The sequence below is a fragment of the Bubalus bubalis genome, chromosome 2 (genome assembly GCF_019923935.1).
Source record: "Bubalus bubalis isolate 160015118507 breed Murrah chromosome 2, NDDB_SH_1, whole genome shotgun sequence".
Lineage (NCBI taxonomy): Eukaryota > Metazoa > Chordata > Mammalia > Artiodactyla > Bovidae > Bubalus > Bubalus bubalis.
Window position 1 is genome coordinate 115,177,515 of NC_059158.1, and position 19,089 is coordinate 115,196,603.

The 19,089-nt window shown below is 43.5% G+C and overlaps 1 protein-coding gene across 16 annotated transcripts in view; it reads right to left on the reverse strand.

Annotated features, from left to right (window-relative positions):
* Nucleotides 1-19,089, reverse strand: part of MGAT5 (alpha-1,6-mannosylglycoprotein 6-beta-N-acetylglucosaminyltransferase) — a 390,386-nt gene that overhangs the window by 166,910 nt on the left and 204,387 nt on the right. For all 16 annotated transcript variants that reach the window (XM_006062941.4, XM_006062939.4, XM_044936151.2 and 13 more), the window contains 2 exons: nt 6,255-6,331; nt 5,294-5,383 (listed from right to left, as the gene is read on the reverse strand). In XM_006062941.4, the coding sequence (XP_006063003.1) occupies nt 5,294-5,383; nt 6,255-6,331 (167 nt within the window). The remainder of the gene's footprint in view (nt 1-5,293; nt 5,384-6,254; nt 6,332-19,089) is intronic.

The following is a 19,089-nucleotide window of genomic DNA, read 5'->3' on the forward strand; positions in this document are numbered from 1 at the left end:
TCTGCGGAGGGCTAAGTTAATAATACCTGAAACAATGACATTCAGAGTAATTACTTGATAGGCTCTTGTCTCTAATGGGAGTAGTTACATGGCTCACAAAAACATATACAGAAAATGAACTGCCCGATGATCTGGGAATGCAAGGCTGGTTAACGGACACGACTCATTCATTTGCTCCCACCTGAGTACTTGGTTTTCATGAGTTGTATCTTCAGGAGAATTGGTGCTGTTTTGGTGGGGGAGGGGGCTAGTAAAGCATTAAAATTATGAGTATTTGAAAACTAGCAATGAAGACTGATTAATGGAAACCAGCTAACTTAGAGCTGTATGTCAAACACAGGTGGATTTGAGAATAGAACTGAACGCAAAGGCAACGATGACAAATGACTTCATTTGAGCTCAGCTTTCATTCGATGTGAAAGGGCAACAGTAATGGTGAGTGCAGAAGGACTAAGCAACTAAACCTCTCGGAGCCTCTAAGATGCAGCTCTCAGAGCTGGGGAGAGGCTGGAACGGCACTGTGCATTGGAGGTGTCCGGGACACACGGGGCTCACTCATGCTTCATTCTTCTCTTTCTGCCTGCCACCCAGGGAGGGCAATGCTGAGACTTTTAGCACCACACCCAGGCCCTAATACAGCGTCAGACACAGTACAAGCATCTGTGGGGATAACGAAGGGTAAACACTGATGGCTTTACCTTCTGAGAGTCCCCGTAGAGGCTGGTAGACTACTAGTTGGTGAGGGGAAGATTAGAAGTCTCAGGGGAAGAAAAATGCAGGAAAAGTGCCGTCTTCTAAGATTGGTCTGAATCTAAATGCCTCAATTCAACTAGTGACTGACTATTGGAGATATTTTACTTCATGTCCTCTTTCATATTTGTCAAAGCTCTGAAGTTAAACATACATGGAAACAAGAACTGGCTCTTCTTCAATTTTTGTTGTTGTTCAGTCCCTAAGTCAAGTCTGACTCTTTGCAACCCCATGGACTGCAACACACCAGGTTCCCCTGTTCTTCACTACCTCCCACAGTTTGCTCAGATTCATGTCCATTGAGTTGGTGATGCTAATCATCTCATCTCCTGCTCTTCAATAAGGATTAAGAAAAGAATCAAAGTCACCAGTGTATTCACTGATGAAGTAAAAAAAAATCAAATGACGATGTCTGTCAATCACCTTCCCAACTGCAAGAGTAAGCTGGCATACGATACAGGTTAAATGAAGTAACAAAAGAAGGAAAGTGTGAAGAAAGCAAGAGGAAAAAAAAAATAGACAAAAACAGCACCACAAAGCTATAGATGTTGTCCAGGATTTATAGACTACTAGAACAGAATTAACAGGGTTTAGGAAACATCTCTAATAATTTCATTTTAACAATGGCAAGAGGTTCACTGCAGCTTCACACATCCAGTTCATGATTTTAATATGAACAAGCATCACCTCCTGAGAAAGGAAGCCAAGGAGAACTATATTCTTCTATATTTCTAGAAGTCTAGGGATCTAGAATTAAATGAGATCGGTGAATGAGAACCAGAAATTCATTCTAATTCTAAAAGGAAATCAAGGTCCCAACAGAAAATGTCCCAGGCAATATGACACTCCACAACTGTACTCAAATAATGGCAACATCAAAAATCTATCATGCACAGACATAGAAAACAAACTTATGGTTACCAAAGGGGAAAGGTGTGTGGGGGGGAGGGATAAATTAGGAATTTTGGAGTAACACACACACACTATTTTATATATAAAATAGATAAGCCACAAGGACCTACTATATATCACAGAGAATTATACTCAACATTTTGTAATCATATAGGAAAAGGGGGCTTCCCAGCTGGTGCTAGTGGTAAAGAAACCACCTGCCAGTGCAGGAGACAGAAGAGATGCAAGTTCGATCCCTGGGTTGGGAAGATCCCCTGGAGGAGGGCATGGCAAACAACTCCAGTACTCTTGCCTGGAGTATCCCATGGACAGAGGAGCCTGGCGGGCTACAGTGCATAGGGTCGCAAAGTCGGTCACAACTGAAGCAACTTAGCACATATTTGGGAAAAGAATTTGAAAAAGAATATATATATATTTTATATATACACACACACACATAGACCTGAAACTAAGACAACATTCTAAATCAGCCATAGTTCAATAAAAAAACTAAATACCCACCTCGAAAGTAAAGTAAAAAAAAAAAACTTACTATGAAAACATCAGTTAAAATAATTATCATTTATCAGGCTCTACTCTAAGCATGGTCCCATATAGACTCAGGAATCCGCAAGGTAGGATTCTTTAAAAACAAAATTAAAACTTTTATATTATAAAGGAAGAACCTGAGGCACAAAGAGAGCAACTTTTCTAAGAGCACAGAGTTTAGCAAGCATCAGAAACAGAAGCTGAAGTCAGGTGTGAGGCTCTAAGACAGTACTATTGAAAGGCTCATATTGATTACATTTTCTTCTCTTATAGGGTGCCTATTAAGATGCTTCGAAAAAAGAAAAAATATTTTCTTTGAGTGCCAGAGTTTCAAGATAATTTTCACATTAAAATTTTGAAGAAGTTCCTAGTTGTTTCCCAGGACCCCTTCCTGGCTCAATTTACCTGTATCCATGCTTTCTCTTCTATTAGACTTTAAAGATAATGAATGCATAGCATGGTGCCAAGCAAATGAATTCTCAGTAACTGTTGACAATCAATGAACATAACAGATGTTCAATAAGTGCTCACTGAACTGAGTTCAGTGGAACAAAAAGAAAAGTCTGATCAATTGCATAAGAAAAGAGTAGAATAGGCAGAATAGGCAAAGGAAGCACCATTCCATGTCCAGGAAGGAGAAAAAAAAAGTTAAAGGTTCTGAAACAAGACACCCAGGCTCCAATGTCAAGTCTACATGATCCATCACATCTTTATGCAGCCCAGTCTATCCCACACTCCTCTCAATTTACCTCCACAGAGGTTCCCTCTTCTCTCATCTTAGCTACATCCTTCCATCCCTTCTGGTAGTGGTAGTGTTTCAAAGGAAGGGAAGCAGGTCATATGTAATCACGATGCTCTTCATCTGAACCATTCTCCCGCACCTCCCCAGCTCTGGCTCAGGAAATGAAGACCCAGGCTGGAGCGGGCACCTCAAATCCTCTTCCTCTCCCTTCACTTCAGCAGTCCTCCCCAAGATGCAAATGGTTAGGAAGGCGTGAAATTAGCTCAGTTTGTCAATCAGGGAGCCCAGTTAGACTGTGGCTAAATTCTATCAAATGGAAATGGGAAAAAATTTTTTGAAAATTGAACTAAATGAGGGACTTTTCCTCAGGGCAGGAAAGGTGCCTTTAGCTGACTTCTCACTGGAGTGATGGTTCACCCATAGCCCCAGGCCTTACTCCTCTGGAGAAGAAAGTGAGGAGGCGGGCCCCAGGCCACCCAAGCGTGAAACACACTCAAGTACACGCTACAGAATCAACTTGTCAGCAGCCTGCTAGTAAGGTACATCACACACCCAACTCTCAGAGTTTTTTCATTTCCAAGAGGTATTTTAACTATCCTTTACTCTGACAGTTCCCATGATGGCCCTGGGGTGGCCATGGAGCAACCTCATCCAAAAAAAAAAAAAGTCTGACTCTTACAGAGGAAGCCAAGAGGGACAAATCCCACAGATTCCAGGGCCACATGCCCTAGAGCAATGCTGGTCTGGCTTCCATCCCCCATCATCTTAGGCCACAGAGGAGAGACACCTGAACCCCACAAGGAAAAAGTATGGCAAAAACATTTCATTTAGCCTCAGAATTGAGGCATTCTCCTCTCTGCACAGGATCACCAGGGAGATGTTATTAAGTATTGGTTAAACAACAATGGTACCAAAACTAGGGGTGCAAATAAAAGGAGATGGAAGCCAAGAGCCTGCCCAGTGCACAACCTTAAAAATTAGCCAGCACCCATTCCACAAGCTCTGAGGGCTACTGCCACTGCCCATAAGGGATGGGGGATAGAGCCAATGGAGTTTTCATTCCCTGCTCAGTTCTCTTCTGTAGCTGGCTCTGAATAAAGTCTTAACCCCACCCCGCTCCATCAACCTTTCTAAAGGTGAAATGAATCACTGAAGCATGGAACAGATTCCATGTGGTCTGTAAAAATGCCCTGTGACTCTTAAAAAACAAGCTTCTATTTAAATTCAAGGGTACAAATGAAAATGAAGTTTAGATAAAAAGGTGGGAAAAAGGGAGAAAGTTAATAATTCAGTCTGTAAGTACAATAAATAGCAAACTCAGCCAAGAAGCACATGAAAAGATGCTGAACATCATTAATCAGTAAGGAAATACAACCAGCGATACAATGAGTGAGATACTCCCTCATACCCATTCACATGGCCATTAGAAAAGAAAAAATAGAAAATAACAAGTGTTGGTAAGAATGTGGAGAAGTTAGAATCTTGTGCACTGTTGGTGGGAATGTAAAATGGCACAGCTGCTATGGAAAAGAGTCTGGTGGTTCCTCAAAACATTAAAAATAGAATTACCATATGATCCAGCAACTCTGTTTCTGGATATATACCCAAAAGAATTGAAATCAGGGTCTCAAAGAGTTATATGTACACCCATGCTCAGAGCAGTACCATTCACAACTGATGGAAGATGGAGGCAACCCAAGTGTCCAGTGACAGATGAATGGGTAACAATATGCAGTCTGTATATATAATGGAATATTATTCAGTCTCAAAAAGGAAGGGCATTCTGACACCTGCTATAACATGGATGAACCTTGAGTACACTATACTAAGTGCGATCAGCAGATCACAAAAGACAAATACTGTATATTTCACTTATAGGAGTACTTGGAGCAATCAGAATCTGAGGCAGACACAGCAGAATGGTGGTTGCTGAGGCTGGAAGGAGGAGGAGGCTCTGGGGTTACGGTTTGATAGGAACAGTTTCAGGTTGGCAAGATGAAGCGTTCTGGAGATGGATGGATGGTGGCGATGGTCACACAGCAACATGAATGGACTTAATGACACTGAACTGTACGCTTTATGATTAAGCTGGTACATTTTGTTATGTGTATTTTACTGCATTTTTTTTAATTGGTAAAAAAAAAAAAAAAAATTAGTGAACTCAGACTATTTTTTTTCCTCAACGGGGGAAAAAAAAAATCATGCTACTTGGGGACAGAGGAGAGCAATGAAGAAGGAAATCATAAACCGTTCACGTAAAAACAATATACATTTTTAAGCTTTTCAAATTCCAGGCTTAGCTATGGAACAGACCAAACACACATCGACTCCACCCCCCGAAAGACACAAGAAGCCGCTCACCTCACTGAGGTAAATAAAAAAAGAGCAGGTGGACCCATCCACTCCGTATTCTGCGTAGCAGGGATCCGAGCGCCACATATTTTTCATCCACTGAAACAACCAGAGGAGGAAGAGCACTGGTGAGTAGCCATTCACTGAGCGGGCACGTCTGCCTAGAGGCTGTGAGATTCCTCCAGCAGTAAAGCCCAGGAGCGCTGGTGGGGAGGGATGTTTTCTCAAGAGCAGGTGCCTCATAGACCCTGGCATGAGAGTGCCCTCCCGGAGACCTACAGTCGCACCAGCCCCAGCACGGAGCCTGGAAAACAGCACGGGAATCAAGGCAGGAGCACAGTGTGCACTTAAATCCCATATGGGAGCCATTTAAAATGCTCTGGGGCTTGTCTCGCCATCCTAAGTGATGTCTGAACAGAAACTTTTCTCTGAAAGCTACTGAGCAGGGAGTGGTCTCCCCAAGGTTTGGCCACATAAATGCAGTGAAAAACAAACAAACAAACGTCAGAGTGGCCAACAGCGTCTGGGCACTCAACTGCACACGCAAATGTGACATTTAAATAACAATCTGGAGACCTCACAGCTGAGGCCTGGGGACTTGGGAGAAGGGAGCTGGACACTAAATCATGGAAGCCCCTTGTCTTTGGCTCTTGAAGGATCACCCGCTGGAGGATGGGAAAGAGAGGGAAACGCAATTTCAGACACAGCAGGTGCCTGCAATGGCCCAGCTCTTTCAGTCTGACCAGTTAGTCACTGTTGACTAACTCCATGGAGCTGGCATAAGCAGGGAACGGTTGTCATGGCCACAGCCCCAAACTGGCAGGGCTGATACACCCCTTACATGACTTCCTTAAAGAGGGCTCGATCACCCATCTGCATCACTGGGGAGGAGAGGAGAGGGGAGGGGAAGCCAGGGGCTGTCAGTGCAGGTCGAGGAGGAGGGGGTACATGGATATCACTCTTGACTTACCTTGATTTTCCCCTCGCAATGGGGGTAGCCATCCATAGGAGGCAATACACATTTTTCTTGAGCTCCATTAATGATATCTGAAAAAGAGGGAAAAGAACAAAGGATACCATCAAGTTTATGGCACGTGTGGGGCAGAAAGAGAAACAGAAAAGAGAAGTCTATCCTGGGAGCCACGTTGGCTCTGACCCCTCCAGCTGGTGACATGCTGACTGGTCTGCAGTGAGGACTTGACCCAACCACAGCCAGTCTCCAGGGTGGTCAGAGACCTGTGATGGGTGAGGCCAAGTCTGAAAGGAAGAGTCAGGCCAACCATAGTGATTACTTAGAAACTCGCAACTGTGAAACCGAGAAAACAAACAAGTGGGCGGGGGTGAGGGGTGCAGGAAAGGAAGCCAGGAGATTAGGAGGGTCCCTGGGTCAAGCCAGGCTGGGCCACGAGGACAAACTGAGGCCACGAGCAGCTTCATGAACATGTGTGCTTGTCACTTACGGAACTGAAAACAGTGGTACAGATGAACTTATTTACAAAACAGAAATAGACTCACAGATACAGAAATCAAACTTACAGTTACCACAGGGGAAAGTGGGGGGTGTAGTGGAGGAATAACTTAGGAGTTTGGGATTAACAAGTACATACTACTATATATAAAATAAATAACCAAGTCTTACTGTTACAGCACAGGGAAATACACTCAATATTTTATAATAACCTGTAAGGGGAAGGAATATGAAAAAAAATATATATATATAAAAGAGAAACCATTTTCCTATATATCTGAAACTAATGTAACACTGTAAATCAACTATACTTCAATAAAACAAAACACACAAGTGCCTGAGCTGAGGCAGCCCAGGAGAGAGAGAGGTGAAGGTGTACAGAGGAGCAGAAAGCCCCAAGATGCTTGTGCAAGGTACAACTTCTTACAGACCCGGTTCTTATATTTCCACCAAGATCTCCTTATTCTTCCAATCTTTCCTCCCAATAAACTCCCTTTCTATCAGCAAGCTCAAGTGGACTCCTATTCCTTGTAACTACAGAATCAAAACTAAAAAGAATGCCCTCCAGAAGCTTACAGTTAAGTGATAGACAGCAGACAAACTGGTCAACAACTGAACAGTAGCTTAAAAGGCCTTATATTAGGGAGGGCCAGGGAAGGATGCCCATACCAGTCTCTAAGCATCAGAGAAGACTTCCCGCACCCAGAGACATCTCGGCTGAGATGTGAAGGTGCAGGAATGAGCCAGGTAGGGGGACATGGTAAAGACGCTGTTCAGCGAAACGTCCACATGGAGGACCTGATCTGATGAGAGTGAATGAGGGTGAGGTACTGAGATGCGAAGAGCTGACTCACTGGAAAAGACCCTGATGCTGGGAAAGATTGAAGGCAAAAGGAGAAGGGAGAGGATGAGATGGTTAGATAGCATCACCCACTCCATGGACATGAAATCTGAGCAAACTCCAGGAGACAGTGAAGGACAGGGGAGCCCCGAGCGCTGCAGTTCACGGGGTCGCAGAGTTGGACATGACTTAGCGACTGAACAACAACAACTGAGAGTCAGGCAGGACCCAAACCAGAAAGGCCACGAAGACTCCGGCCTCTGTGCTAAGGGCATGGCTGGTGGAGCACTGGAAAATTTTAAGGAGAAGATAATTATGATCAGGCTTTTGTTTAGGAATGATCATTTTAGTTGGAAATTAGGACACTCCTAAACCTACATGCTTCTCTTCTGGGACCAACTATATTTTCCAGACACACTTGGAAAATGTCCCCATTTCTCACTGCTGACCATTTTCAATTCAAAGTACTGGTCAGGGGAGGGAGGAGGGAGGAGGGTTCAGGATGGGGAACACATGTATACCTGTGGCGGATTAATTTTGATATTTGGCAAATCTAATACAGTTATGTAAAGTTTAAAAATAAAATAAAATTAAAAAAAAATAATTAAGCAAAAAAAAAAATAAATAAAAATAAAAAAATAAAAAATAAAAAAAAATAAAAAAAAACAAAGTACTGGTCAGACATTAGATCCCAAACTACAATGTCATTTGACAGTGGTATTTAAACAATGTTGATGGCTGCTAGGGCTAAAACAGAAGTCAGTGCAAAGAGAAATTTTAGTTGTACCTGTTCCTTGAAATTCACTTCATCTGAGAGTCTAAAACAGAAACCCCAGACCTCCTGATTGAGCCTTTTCAATGAGCATTCTACCTGCTAAGGATAACTAGAGCGTAAAATCAGTATCTTCCTTATCATAGGTTGGAGGCTGTCAGTTAGTTGATAACATAAAAAACACTTAGCTTGTTGGAGTCTTTGTTTTCCCATCTGTAAAATCAGAATCACTGCACTTCTATTTCATGCAGGTCTTATTAAATAAGTTAACATTTGTAAAAAGCCTGGTTGGCACTCCTGTCGGCTGGTATCAGAGACCACGGCAGGTGCTTAAGAGTTGGCATTTGCTGTATAATTCCACACAACCTTCAATCGCTATATCCAGGAAAGCAGTGTTTCAAATGCACAGCTGCTTCTGGAAATGAATTCTCTTTGTTTTTAAAATAACCGCAGGCTTGAATGGTGGATCTCCCGAAAATTCCCCTTCTGTCTCACTCGCACGGCGACAGCCAGCTCCAGTATCCTCAGACAGATGGGCTGCCTTACCAAAAAAGAAAGATGCTTTCCAATGACTACTGCTCCAATGACTAATTCCAATTTTGCTCACATTCAACAAGCAAATAAGAGGAGCACAGGTTCCGAGAAACTAAGCAGAGTCTAGAACTGCTGAAGTTTGTGGGTAACTGAACATTTAAGGGATCCTTAGAGATCAGTAGGCTTCCCAGGTGGTGCTAGTGGTAAAGAACCCCCCTGCCAATGCATGAGACATAAGAGACTCAGGTTCAATCCCTGAGTTGGGAAGATCCCCTGGAGAAGGGCATGGCAACCCACTCCAGTATTCTTGCCTGGAGAATCCCATGGATAGAGGAGCTTGGTGGGCTGCAGTCCATAGAGTTGCAAAGAGTCGGACAAGACTAGAGCGACTTATCATGCATGCATGCATTAGGGGTCAGTACCTCTCTTTCGTTACACACAATAGGGATTATTCTAGTTCTGGATGTTTGGAGCCAGAAGTTACTGCAACTAAATGAGTTGGAGGTATGCTTGTGTGGGGCAAAGAGAAACCACCAGGTGATAAAATTAACCAGCAGGTCCATGAAGGGTGCAGGCAAAGCCTGGTTGCTGGCAGTGTGGGTCCACTTCATCTAAGAGTTTCAAGGAAAAAAACTGTTATGCCAACTTTTTCTGCAAAGGGCTAGACAATAAATATTTAAGGCTGGGCAGGCCACATGGTCACTGGGATGTAGCCGTCACAACAGGGGGAAATGGCATGATGTGTGTGGCTGTGTTCCAATAAAACTTTATTTACAAACACAGGTTCAGACCCTGGTATTTGCTATGCTAAGAGAACCCCCAAAAGAGGATCCTCGCTTCTTCAAAGACCTGCTGAACTGACGTTTTAAAGGACATCTGCAGGTACTCTCCTGCCAGGTGTGCCCTTCCTCCTTTAAAACTGAGTTGGAGCATCCATCCTCACCTGAAGAAAGCTGAGATCCTCCCTCCCTATCCCTATGTTCAATCAAGACTGAGTTAGGATTGAGGGCTGCCCCTTCAGCTCCTGGCCCTCCCATGGCAGTGAGCAATCCTGTTCTCTTTTTTGCATCTGTCCACCCCCTTTCCTAGGACATCAGAACATTGTGGGAAGGTTATATCTTTCTGCTCCATCACCAGGCATTCAGCGAGTGCTGCTGGACTGAATGAACACTCACATGTTCTGCCTGACCCCCACCTCCCCCACTGCCACATACACACACATCTGACACTTTGGATCAAGGAGAAGGAGACTAAGCTGAGACCTCAGTGTTTTTTATTTCTCTACTAAGCAGCAGTGTGTCAGCTAATCCACCAGGGGCTTCCCTGGTGGCTCAGAGATTAAAGCGTCTGCCTCTAATGCGGGATACCTGGGTTCGATCCCTGGGTCGGGAAGATCCCCTGGAGAAGGAAATGGCAACCTGCTCCAGTATTCTTGCCTGGAGAATCCCATGGACAGAGGAGCCTGGTGGGCTACAGTCCGTGGGGTCGCAAAGAGTCGGACACGACTAAGCGACTTTAACTAACTAACTAACTAAGCAGCAGTGTGTCAGCTAATCCAACAGGGCTTCTCTGCATTTCCATGATCTTAGGAGGGCTTTTTTCGCTATTTGTTACACAGTGATGGGTTTGAATAGATAGCAGCTTCCAAAAGTGCAGTTTGTGGCTGAAGGCTCTGAGGTAGCCGGGATCTGTGAAAGGGAGACACAGGAAGTGCCAGCCTTTCTTCTGAGCATGGGGTTGAAATGCTCCCAGAATCTGACCACCAGTAAATAACCTGAACAAGACCCTTCCACTACCCCCCAGGCCCTGAGGAGTCTCAGCACACCTCACAGGGCAGTTCCCCATCTTGCTTCCATCACGAGGACAAAAACCCAATGAATCATGTTTTTATTAGATTTTTCTAATAGAAACAGAAGACTTTTCTACCTCTGGAAGAGCCTCCAATCTCAGTTTAGTCCAGTCACTCAGTCGTGTCTGACTCTTTGTGACCCCATGGACTGCAGCATGCCAAGCTTCCCTGTCCATCACCAACTCCCGGAGCTTGGTCAAACTCATGTCCATCAAGTTCATGATGCCATCCAACCATCTCATCCTCTGTCACTCCCTTCTTCTCCTGCCTTCAATCTTTCCCAGCATCAGGGTCTTTTCAAATGAGTCAGTTCTTCGCATTGGGTGGCCAAAGTATTGGAGCTTCAGCTTCAGCGTCAGTCCTTCCAATGAATATTGAGGACTGATTTCCTTTAGGATTGATTGGTTTCATCTCCTTGCAGTCCAGGGGGACTCTCAAGAGTCTTTTCCAAACCACAGTTCAAAAGCATCAATTCTTTGGTGCTCAGCTTCCTTTATGGTGCAACTCTCAAATCCATACATGACTACCAGAAAAACCATAGCTTTGGCTAGATGGACCTTTGCTGGCAAAGTAATGTCTCTGCTTTTTAACATGACTACTTTTCAAGGGGCATTTAGCTTACTGCTCATGAGGCCCCTCCAAAAAAGGAGACAGGATTCTGCCAAGATATGTTACTAGAAGGTTCTTCCTTCTGTTTTCCCTACCCTCCCCCACATGTCAAATTGTTTTTTTAATGGTGAAAGGGCAAGGTACTAATATAAAATGCAAATGTAAAATAAGATGCTAATGCAAGCAAAGAAACTCAGCTCTTACTATTGTTCAGGATTCGGTTTAATTTCTCACCGTCATAACCAGCCCAAGTAGTGCCCCGCACTGAAAACATCACGTCTGAACTGATTCTATGGTGCTGTCAACCAGGTATTAGAAAAAAGGCAGGATATCTAGGTGTGAAAACTCTGTTGTTTTATCAGAGTAGTAAGAGGTCAAATATTAGGCGGAATCTAAGAGAACAGTTTTATTATCAAAAATGCTCACCACTCAGGAAGAGCACATGCACTGCAGGAGAAGTGACAGAAGACTCCATAAACACATCCAGAGCGAGGTGTTCCTGTCAAGCGTGGAAACAGATTCTCCCCGACAGCCCCAACATGTGTATACAGATTGAGAGAGACACAATGGGATTTCAACTATACATTTGGAAGTGACAGAGACCAAGAGATATGGAACCAGGCAGATAGATGTTTTTAACTCATGCTTTTCTCTGCCCCAGGAAAGAAGGAAAGTGGGAGAGAACGGGGTGGAAGTAAATGGTGAAGACAATCTCAGTGGGATGATGACAACAGAAAAAGGGTGATTCAGGAAATGAAGGTGGATGATCGAGACCTCTCAAGATATATGACCAGCCTTTTGAAAGTGCCGGTACACATATTATCACATTTTACACTCACCACATCCTCCTGAACAAGGAAGACAATTACCTTATCTTATGGTTTGGAAAGAAGCTTCAAAATCCTCAGCATCTACCTCCAAACTCAGCCCACAGTTACTTGGAATTTCTCCCCAAAGCCTGTGGCTTGCCATGTGCTGAGATGTCAAAGCTGCATCCTTGAAAGACATGGTCTGTATCCTCGAGGAGCTCCCCAGGGCTTGAGGAGCAACCACATACAGCAGAGCGAGGCACACATCAGTGGAACCCCATCCCCAGATAAACCTCCTGAAAGGCTGGACAGCCACCCTTTGGCTAGCCCCCACCTACTGCCGGGCACCCTGGCAACTCTGCAGAATTTTTTTTAAACAAATAAATGAACTACCGTTACAAAGGGATCAAGAGCCTCAGTTTCAGAGAAGTGCAGGGAGAAGGAGAATGAGCCACAGAAGAAAGGGGGTGAGCAGTCCTCACTGGGAATCCCTAAACCAGAAACTCTGAGTTCCAGACCACACACTAAACAAGCTGAAGGAATCTGAGTTCCACATGAGGAAAACGACAGAAGGAGCAGCAGTGAAAAAAAGATTTGTTTCCTATGCAGAGAGGGAGGAAGTGGACCCATTCCCTGCGTGAATTACTGATATTCATGCCTTATCAGTATTTAAAAAGAGAGGCTTATAGTTTTGTGAGATATGATCTTCATGAGTTCTGTGCTAACTGTCCTGATGCATTCACAAACCAAGCACAAACACTGGGCACCACACAAGGAAACCTTTATCTTTTAACTGCGCAGTTCAATGCACATACATGGAGATGCTGTTGTGTTTTTAAACGATCAACCCTGCAGCATCATAAAACACTCACCTACTCAAATTCACATTAACTTAATGATAACCATTGCTCATTTTGAAGGACAAAAGTGATCCAGAAATATAGTTATAAAAAGAAGCTCATAACAAGAGTCTGGCAGCCAGGTGTCACTCTGAATCTGATTCTATCAATGCTTGTGGGTGGTACCACCTGTAAGAAAGTCAGCTACAAGCTTCTGGTTGATGATGATAAAGTGAGGACACGGAGGGGAAGGGAGTGGATGTGTGGGGAGGTGGAGGCTGAGGAGGAGGTGGGAGAAAAGAAGAGAGGTGTGTTTGTAAGTGAGCCCCACACAGAAGATAGTTATTTCAGAATGAAAGCTGACCCTCCCAAGAGAGCCTCCTTTGTGAAGGCTCACTTTTCTGAGTATTAATTATAGCAAAGGCAACATGTGTTTTGAAGTGGCATTTCTTTTTAAGAACTTGTAAAACACGGTGTCATTAATTTTTTAATCTAGAACTCAACAGGCATCGATAGGTGAAGTGTTTCTGATTTCCTTACCATCACTATTTTAACAGAAAAGGGGGAAAAAGAAAGAAAAAGTGTTTAGAAGCCTCTCAGAAACCTCAAAAAACACGAGCATCTGTCCACCTCCGGAAGTTTTAGGAAACCTCGTTCAACCTCCTCGTCCAGTTCTGTTGCCAGCAGCTCAGATAACCATCTTCATGAGTGAGGGCTCGATCCGCCCAAAGGTACCCCACGCATATTTCCTCTTAAAAGATAAAGGGTCTCCAGTGATCTGCTTTGTGTGTGAGACAAGGAAGTGCTTCTCTGGGAACACCTGATAGGAACACACGGCCCCAGTTATCAGATGGCCCCTGCAGGGAGCCCACGTGAGCACTGCGCCAGCCGGGAGCCGACTCCAGCTTTGTGCTCAGCCTGGAGACCAGGCTCTTGCCAGCACCTCTATCAGCTGGCCTCGTGTCAGGAGTTAATAGCAATAAATCGGACAGAAATCAGCCATGGTGAAATGTAATCTCCCATTAAAGGTGACCTCACCAGTCATTCTCAGCTTGGCAAATATTCATTCAGGGCCACTTTATATCTGCATTATGAAAAAGTGATTTAATTTCTATAACTGAATCATGTACACATATTCCAGACCCAGGGCCCACAGGAACAGGAAACTCTCTGCCCCCTGAAGGAGCTGGGGCAGTCATGATGGGTAATGGGGCATGACACACTCAGACTCCCAGGGATGGACAATGAGCTCCTTGAGAAGGCTTGTCTGCGTTTTGTTGGTTTTGTTTGGCTTTTCAGCCCAAGAAGCTAGAAATGCAATCACTGTACCAAAGAATTTCAGAGTTGCAAAGGACTTTCTGAAGCCACATTAGTAAGCTGTTGACTTTTCCTGATTCACAAGAATGCATTGAGTGATGAAGTGCCTTCCTTATTCAGTGATTTAACAAAATTCACTAATTACCTCCCATGCACAATGCATTCTGAAACCCTGACCTCTGTCTTCTAAGTCAAGATTGTTTCCACTTCTGGCTTTTGGTATTAAAAGGCACACCACCACCAGTATATTCATGTTCTACTCTAGAAATCTGAACAGTCAACACTGAAGAATAAAATGACCAATTTTCACTTGTCTCTGAATAAGTACTCCAAGGGCCTCATGGACTTGCTAAAAACCCGGAGCTACAGTATTGCACATGAAGAAATGCTATAGGCATAATGGAAGTCAATAGGAAAATCACATTTGATGAAGTTTTCCAATTATGCACAGCTTTTCAAGGATGGTATTAATGTGTAAAAAGAAAGAAATTGTGAGGACTATGAAAATACATTGCCAAGTATAATCAATGTCAAAATTTCAAATCACAGTAATAGCTAAATAAACCTATATTATTTACGTTTTCTTCTGTTACACCCTGTCATTTGTTATTAATATTTATTTTTGCAGGATTTCTACCTAATTAAGCTTTTAAGCTAACATTAATAAGGTTTCATCTTTTGTTGGTAAACAGAATTAAAAAGAAGGTCTAGGATTGGCATCTAAGATTAAGATTCTCAGTACAATGAGGTATCACCTCACACCAGTCACTGGCCATCATTAAAATAATAAGTGCTACAAATAATAAATGCTGGAGAGGGTATGGAGAAAAGGGAACCCTCCTACACTGTTGATGGGAATGTAAACTAACGCAATCACTATGAAGAACGGTATGGAGGTTCCTTAAAAAACTAAAAACAGAGCTACCACATGATCTTGCAATCCCACTCTTGGGTATATATCTGGAAAAAACCATAATTTAAAAAGAGAACATGAACTCCAATGTTCATAGCAGTACTGTTTACAATAACCAAGACATGGAAGCAACTTCAGTGTTTACTGACAGATGAATGGATAAAGATACGGTGCATGTATACACACCATTAAAAAGAATGAAATAATGTCATTTGCAGGAACATGGATGGACCCAGAAATTCTCATACCAAGTGAAGTAGGCCAGACAAAGAAAGTCAAATATCATATGATATCGCTTCATGGGAAATAGATGGGGAATCTGTCAGATTTTATTTTTTTGGGCTCCAAAATCACTGCAGATGGTAATTGCAGCCATGAAATTAAAAGACGCTTACTCCTTGGAAGGAAAGTTATGACCAACCTAGAAAGCATATTGAAAAGCAGAGACATTACTTTGCCAACAAAGCTCCGTCTAGTCAAGGCTATGGTTTTTCCAGTGGTCATATATGGATGTGAGAGTTGGACTGTGAAGAAAGCTGAGCACCAAAGAATTGATGCTTTTGAACTGTGGTGTTGGAGAAGACTCTTGAGAGTCCCTTGCACTGCAAGGAGATCCAACCAGTCCATTCTGAAGGAGATCAGCCCTGGGATTTCTTTGGAGGGTATGATGCTGAAGCTGAAACTCCAGTACTTTGGCCACCTCATGCGAAGAGTTGACTCATTGGAAAAGACCCTGATGCTGGGAGGGATTGGGGGCAAGAGGAGAAGGGGATTACAGAGGATGAGATGGCTGGATGGCATCACTGACTCGATGGATGTGAGTCTGAGTGAACTCCAGGAGGTGGTGATGGACAGGGAGGCCTGGTGTGCTGCGATTCATGGGGTCGCAAAGAGTCGGACATGACTGAGCGACTAAACTGAACTGATCACTTATATGTGGAATCTAAAAAAAAAAAAAAGAATTTACTTACAAAACAGAAACAGACCCAAAAACATAGAAAACAAACTTATGGTTACCAAAGTGAAAGGTAGGGAAGATAAGTTAGGAGACTTGGATTGGCATGTGCACACTACCATATATAAAATAGATAACCAACAAGGACCTACTGAAGGACACAAAGGACTCTACTGAATATTTTTTAATAACCTATCAAGGAAAAGAATCTGATATGTGTGTGTGTGTGTGTGTGTGTGTGTATATATATATCTGTATATATTCATACATATATATGACTGAATCCTAAATCACTGTTCTGTGTACCAGAAAGTAACACAACATTGTAAATTGACTACACTTCAATGAAATAAATTTTTTAAATAATTAATTAAAAGATTCTAGGAGGGGCAGGGTTCATAAGAATGTTGTATGTGTGTACTCATGCACACACACACCCTATTCTGATATGCCCCCAGGTACTGCTTCTGATAAATCATGTCAGATTCCTCGGAATTCACACCTAGGACCCCATATGCATAGTGGGCAGAAAACAGCTAGGGTTAAACACTTGCCAGTGACTTAAATAAAAAAAAAAAAAAAAAAAGCTCATCATTGTTAATCATCAGGGAAGCTCAATCAAAACCACAAAGAGATATCACTATTCCCACTGCAATGGCTAGAATAAAAAATTCAGGTCATAACAAGTGTTGGCAAGGAGAAATCAGACCCCTTAAGTACATTTGATAGGAATCTCAGATGATGTAAACTATCTTGGAAAGCAGTCTAGCAGTTCCTTAACAAGTTAAACATGGAGTTACCATTTGACCCAGCAATTCCACTCCCAGGTAGATAGATATCCAAAACAAAAGAAGACCTTAGACCCATACAAAAGTTTACAGCAGCATTAATCACAAGAGCCAAAAGTTAAACACGAAAACAATCCGAACGCTCACCAATGGATGAATGGTTAGACAAAACACAGTGTATCCATACAACGGGGTATCATTCATCCATAAAGGGAATGAAACACCGATTCATCCCACAACATGGATGAACCTTGAAAAAGTAAGCTAAGTGAAGGAGGCAGTCACAAACGACCACACATTACATGAAAGGTCCAGAAGACACAAATCAACAGAGACAGAAAGTAGCTTAGTGGCTGCTTAAGACTGGGGGAAAGGGAGGTTAGGGGTGTGGGGGCAGGTTGTAGGTAATGATAACTAACTGGTACAGAATCTTTTTTGAGGTGATAAAAATGTTCTATACTCAATTGTGGCAATGGTTGCACAACTCTGTGAATATACTTAAAACCTTTAAATTATACTCTTTAAAAAGGCAACCTGTAGGGTATACAAATTATATATCAATAAAGCTGCTAAGAAAACCCCAAAATCCCTGCCACTGACTCATTCAACAATCACTGCACCTAAATGAGTACCTGTGATGCTTTTAGTCCCATCCTAAGATGTATACTGGGGTTTCCCTGGTAGCTCAGCTGTTAAAGAATCCGCCTGCAATGCAGGAGGACCCCGGTTCGATTCCTGGGTTGGGAAGATCCACTGGAGAAAGGAAAAGGCTACCCACTCCAGTAATCTGGCCTGGAGAATTCCATGAACTGTCCATGGGGTTGCAAAGATTTAGAAATGACTGAGCAACTTTCACTTTCACTTTAAGACTATACAGAGGAACACAAAGTAATCTTTACCTTGAGGGAGCCTAGAATACACCTAATACTTGGCCATCAGAAAAGGCAGGTGGCAGCCCGGTGCACTGGAGAATAAAGGACCACAGATGGCCTTATAAAGGTGGCAGTGGCCTGGACTTGGCAGCCAACCGCCATTTCTCTAGTCTCATCTCCCTCTGCGTCACAGTAACAGAGTTTTAAGCTGAACCCCTGGCCGGCCAGGTAGGGCCTCTGTTGCATCTAGATGTGACCATGACTATGCTCAGGCCAAGGAGAATGAGAGGGAGTTACAGAGCTACAGGACTGGCCTGAGGTTGGCCAGGCCACGTTTGCAGTTCTGATCCCCTCCCTGTGGGCTGTAAGACAGATCTGTGATGACTCAGCAACATGGGAGGGATGGGGAATCTCGAAAGGCAGTGTGTGGACAAGAGCTACCTGGGAGGCCTGACTGTTGGCTGCTGGATTATCATGTGAGAGAGAAGACACTCTGTCTCACCGAAGCACCGTGTTTGGGTCTCTTCATTACAGCAGCTTAGTTTGTTCCTGAAATAAGCCCCAGGCAAGTGGGATTTCAGTGGAGCTTCAAAGCAGAAGTAGGAGTAGACAGGAGGGAAAAAGGAAGATGACCACTGCGTAAAACAGTGATGAGGACAACCAACACAGACTGAGCACCGACCAAAATCCATGCGTGTGAGCATCCCACTTAATCCTCACAGTGACTTGAGAGCTAGTAATACATACAGCATCCCCATTCTACAGCAGAGGACACTGATGCCCAGAAAGACTGACTAACTTGGCCAAGGTCACAGAATAAATCTGCCCTTCCATGCACCCTCCAGAGATTCTAATAGTCTGTGGAATGGTTTGGTGTGGAATGGTTTGGTCACTGTGCTTTTTTATGCTCCATTCACCTAAGGTGATTTTGATGGGCAGTTACTGTTGAGAAACAATAGAATAAATAGGGAAGTAAGATGGGTACCCAGAAAAAGAGGAAAGGCTGGAAATGAAAAACAGATTTTTACCTCTTGTTTTAACCCCAAGTGTCCTACTGAGATAGCAAATCCACCCCTCAGTGGGTGAGAGCAATCCATCCACCATCAATGTCTGAGACGGTATGGGAGAGGGGAAGGGGGTCAGTCTGGCTAGAGCAGTGACCTCAGAGCAGGAAGAGACAGGCTGGAAAGACAAGCCGGCATCACACCTCCCAGAATCACAAATTTCCCACTGTGGGAA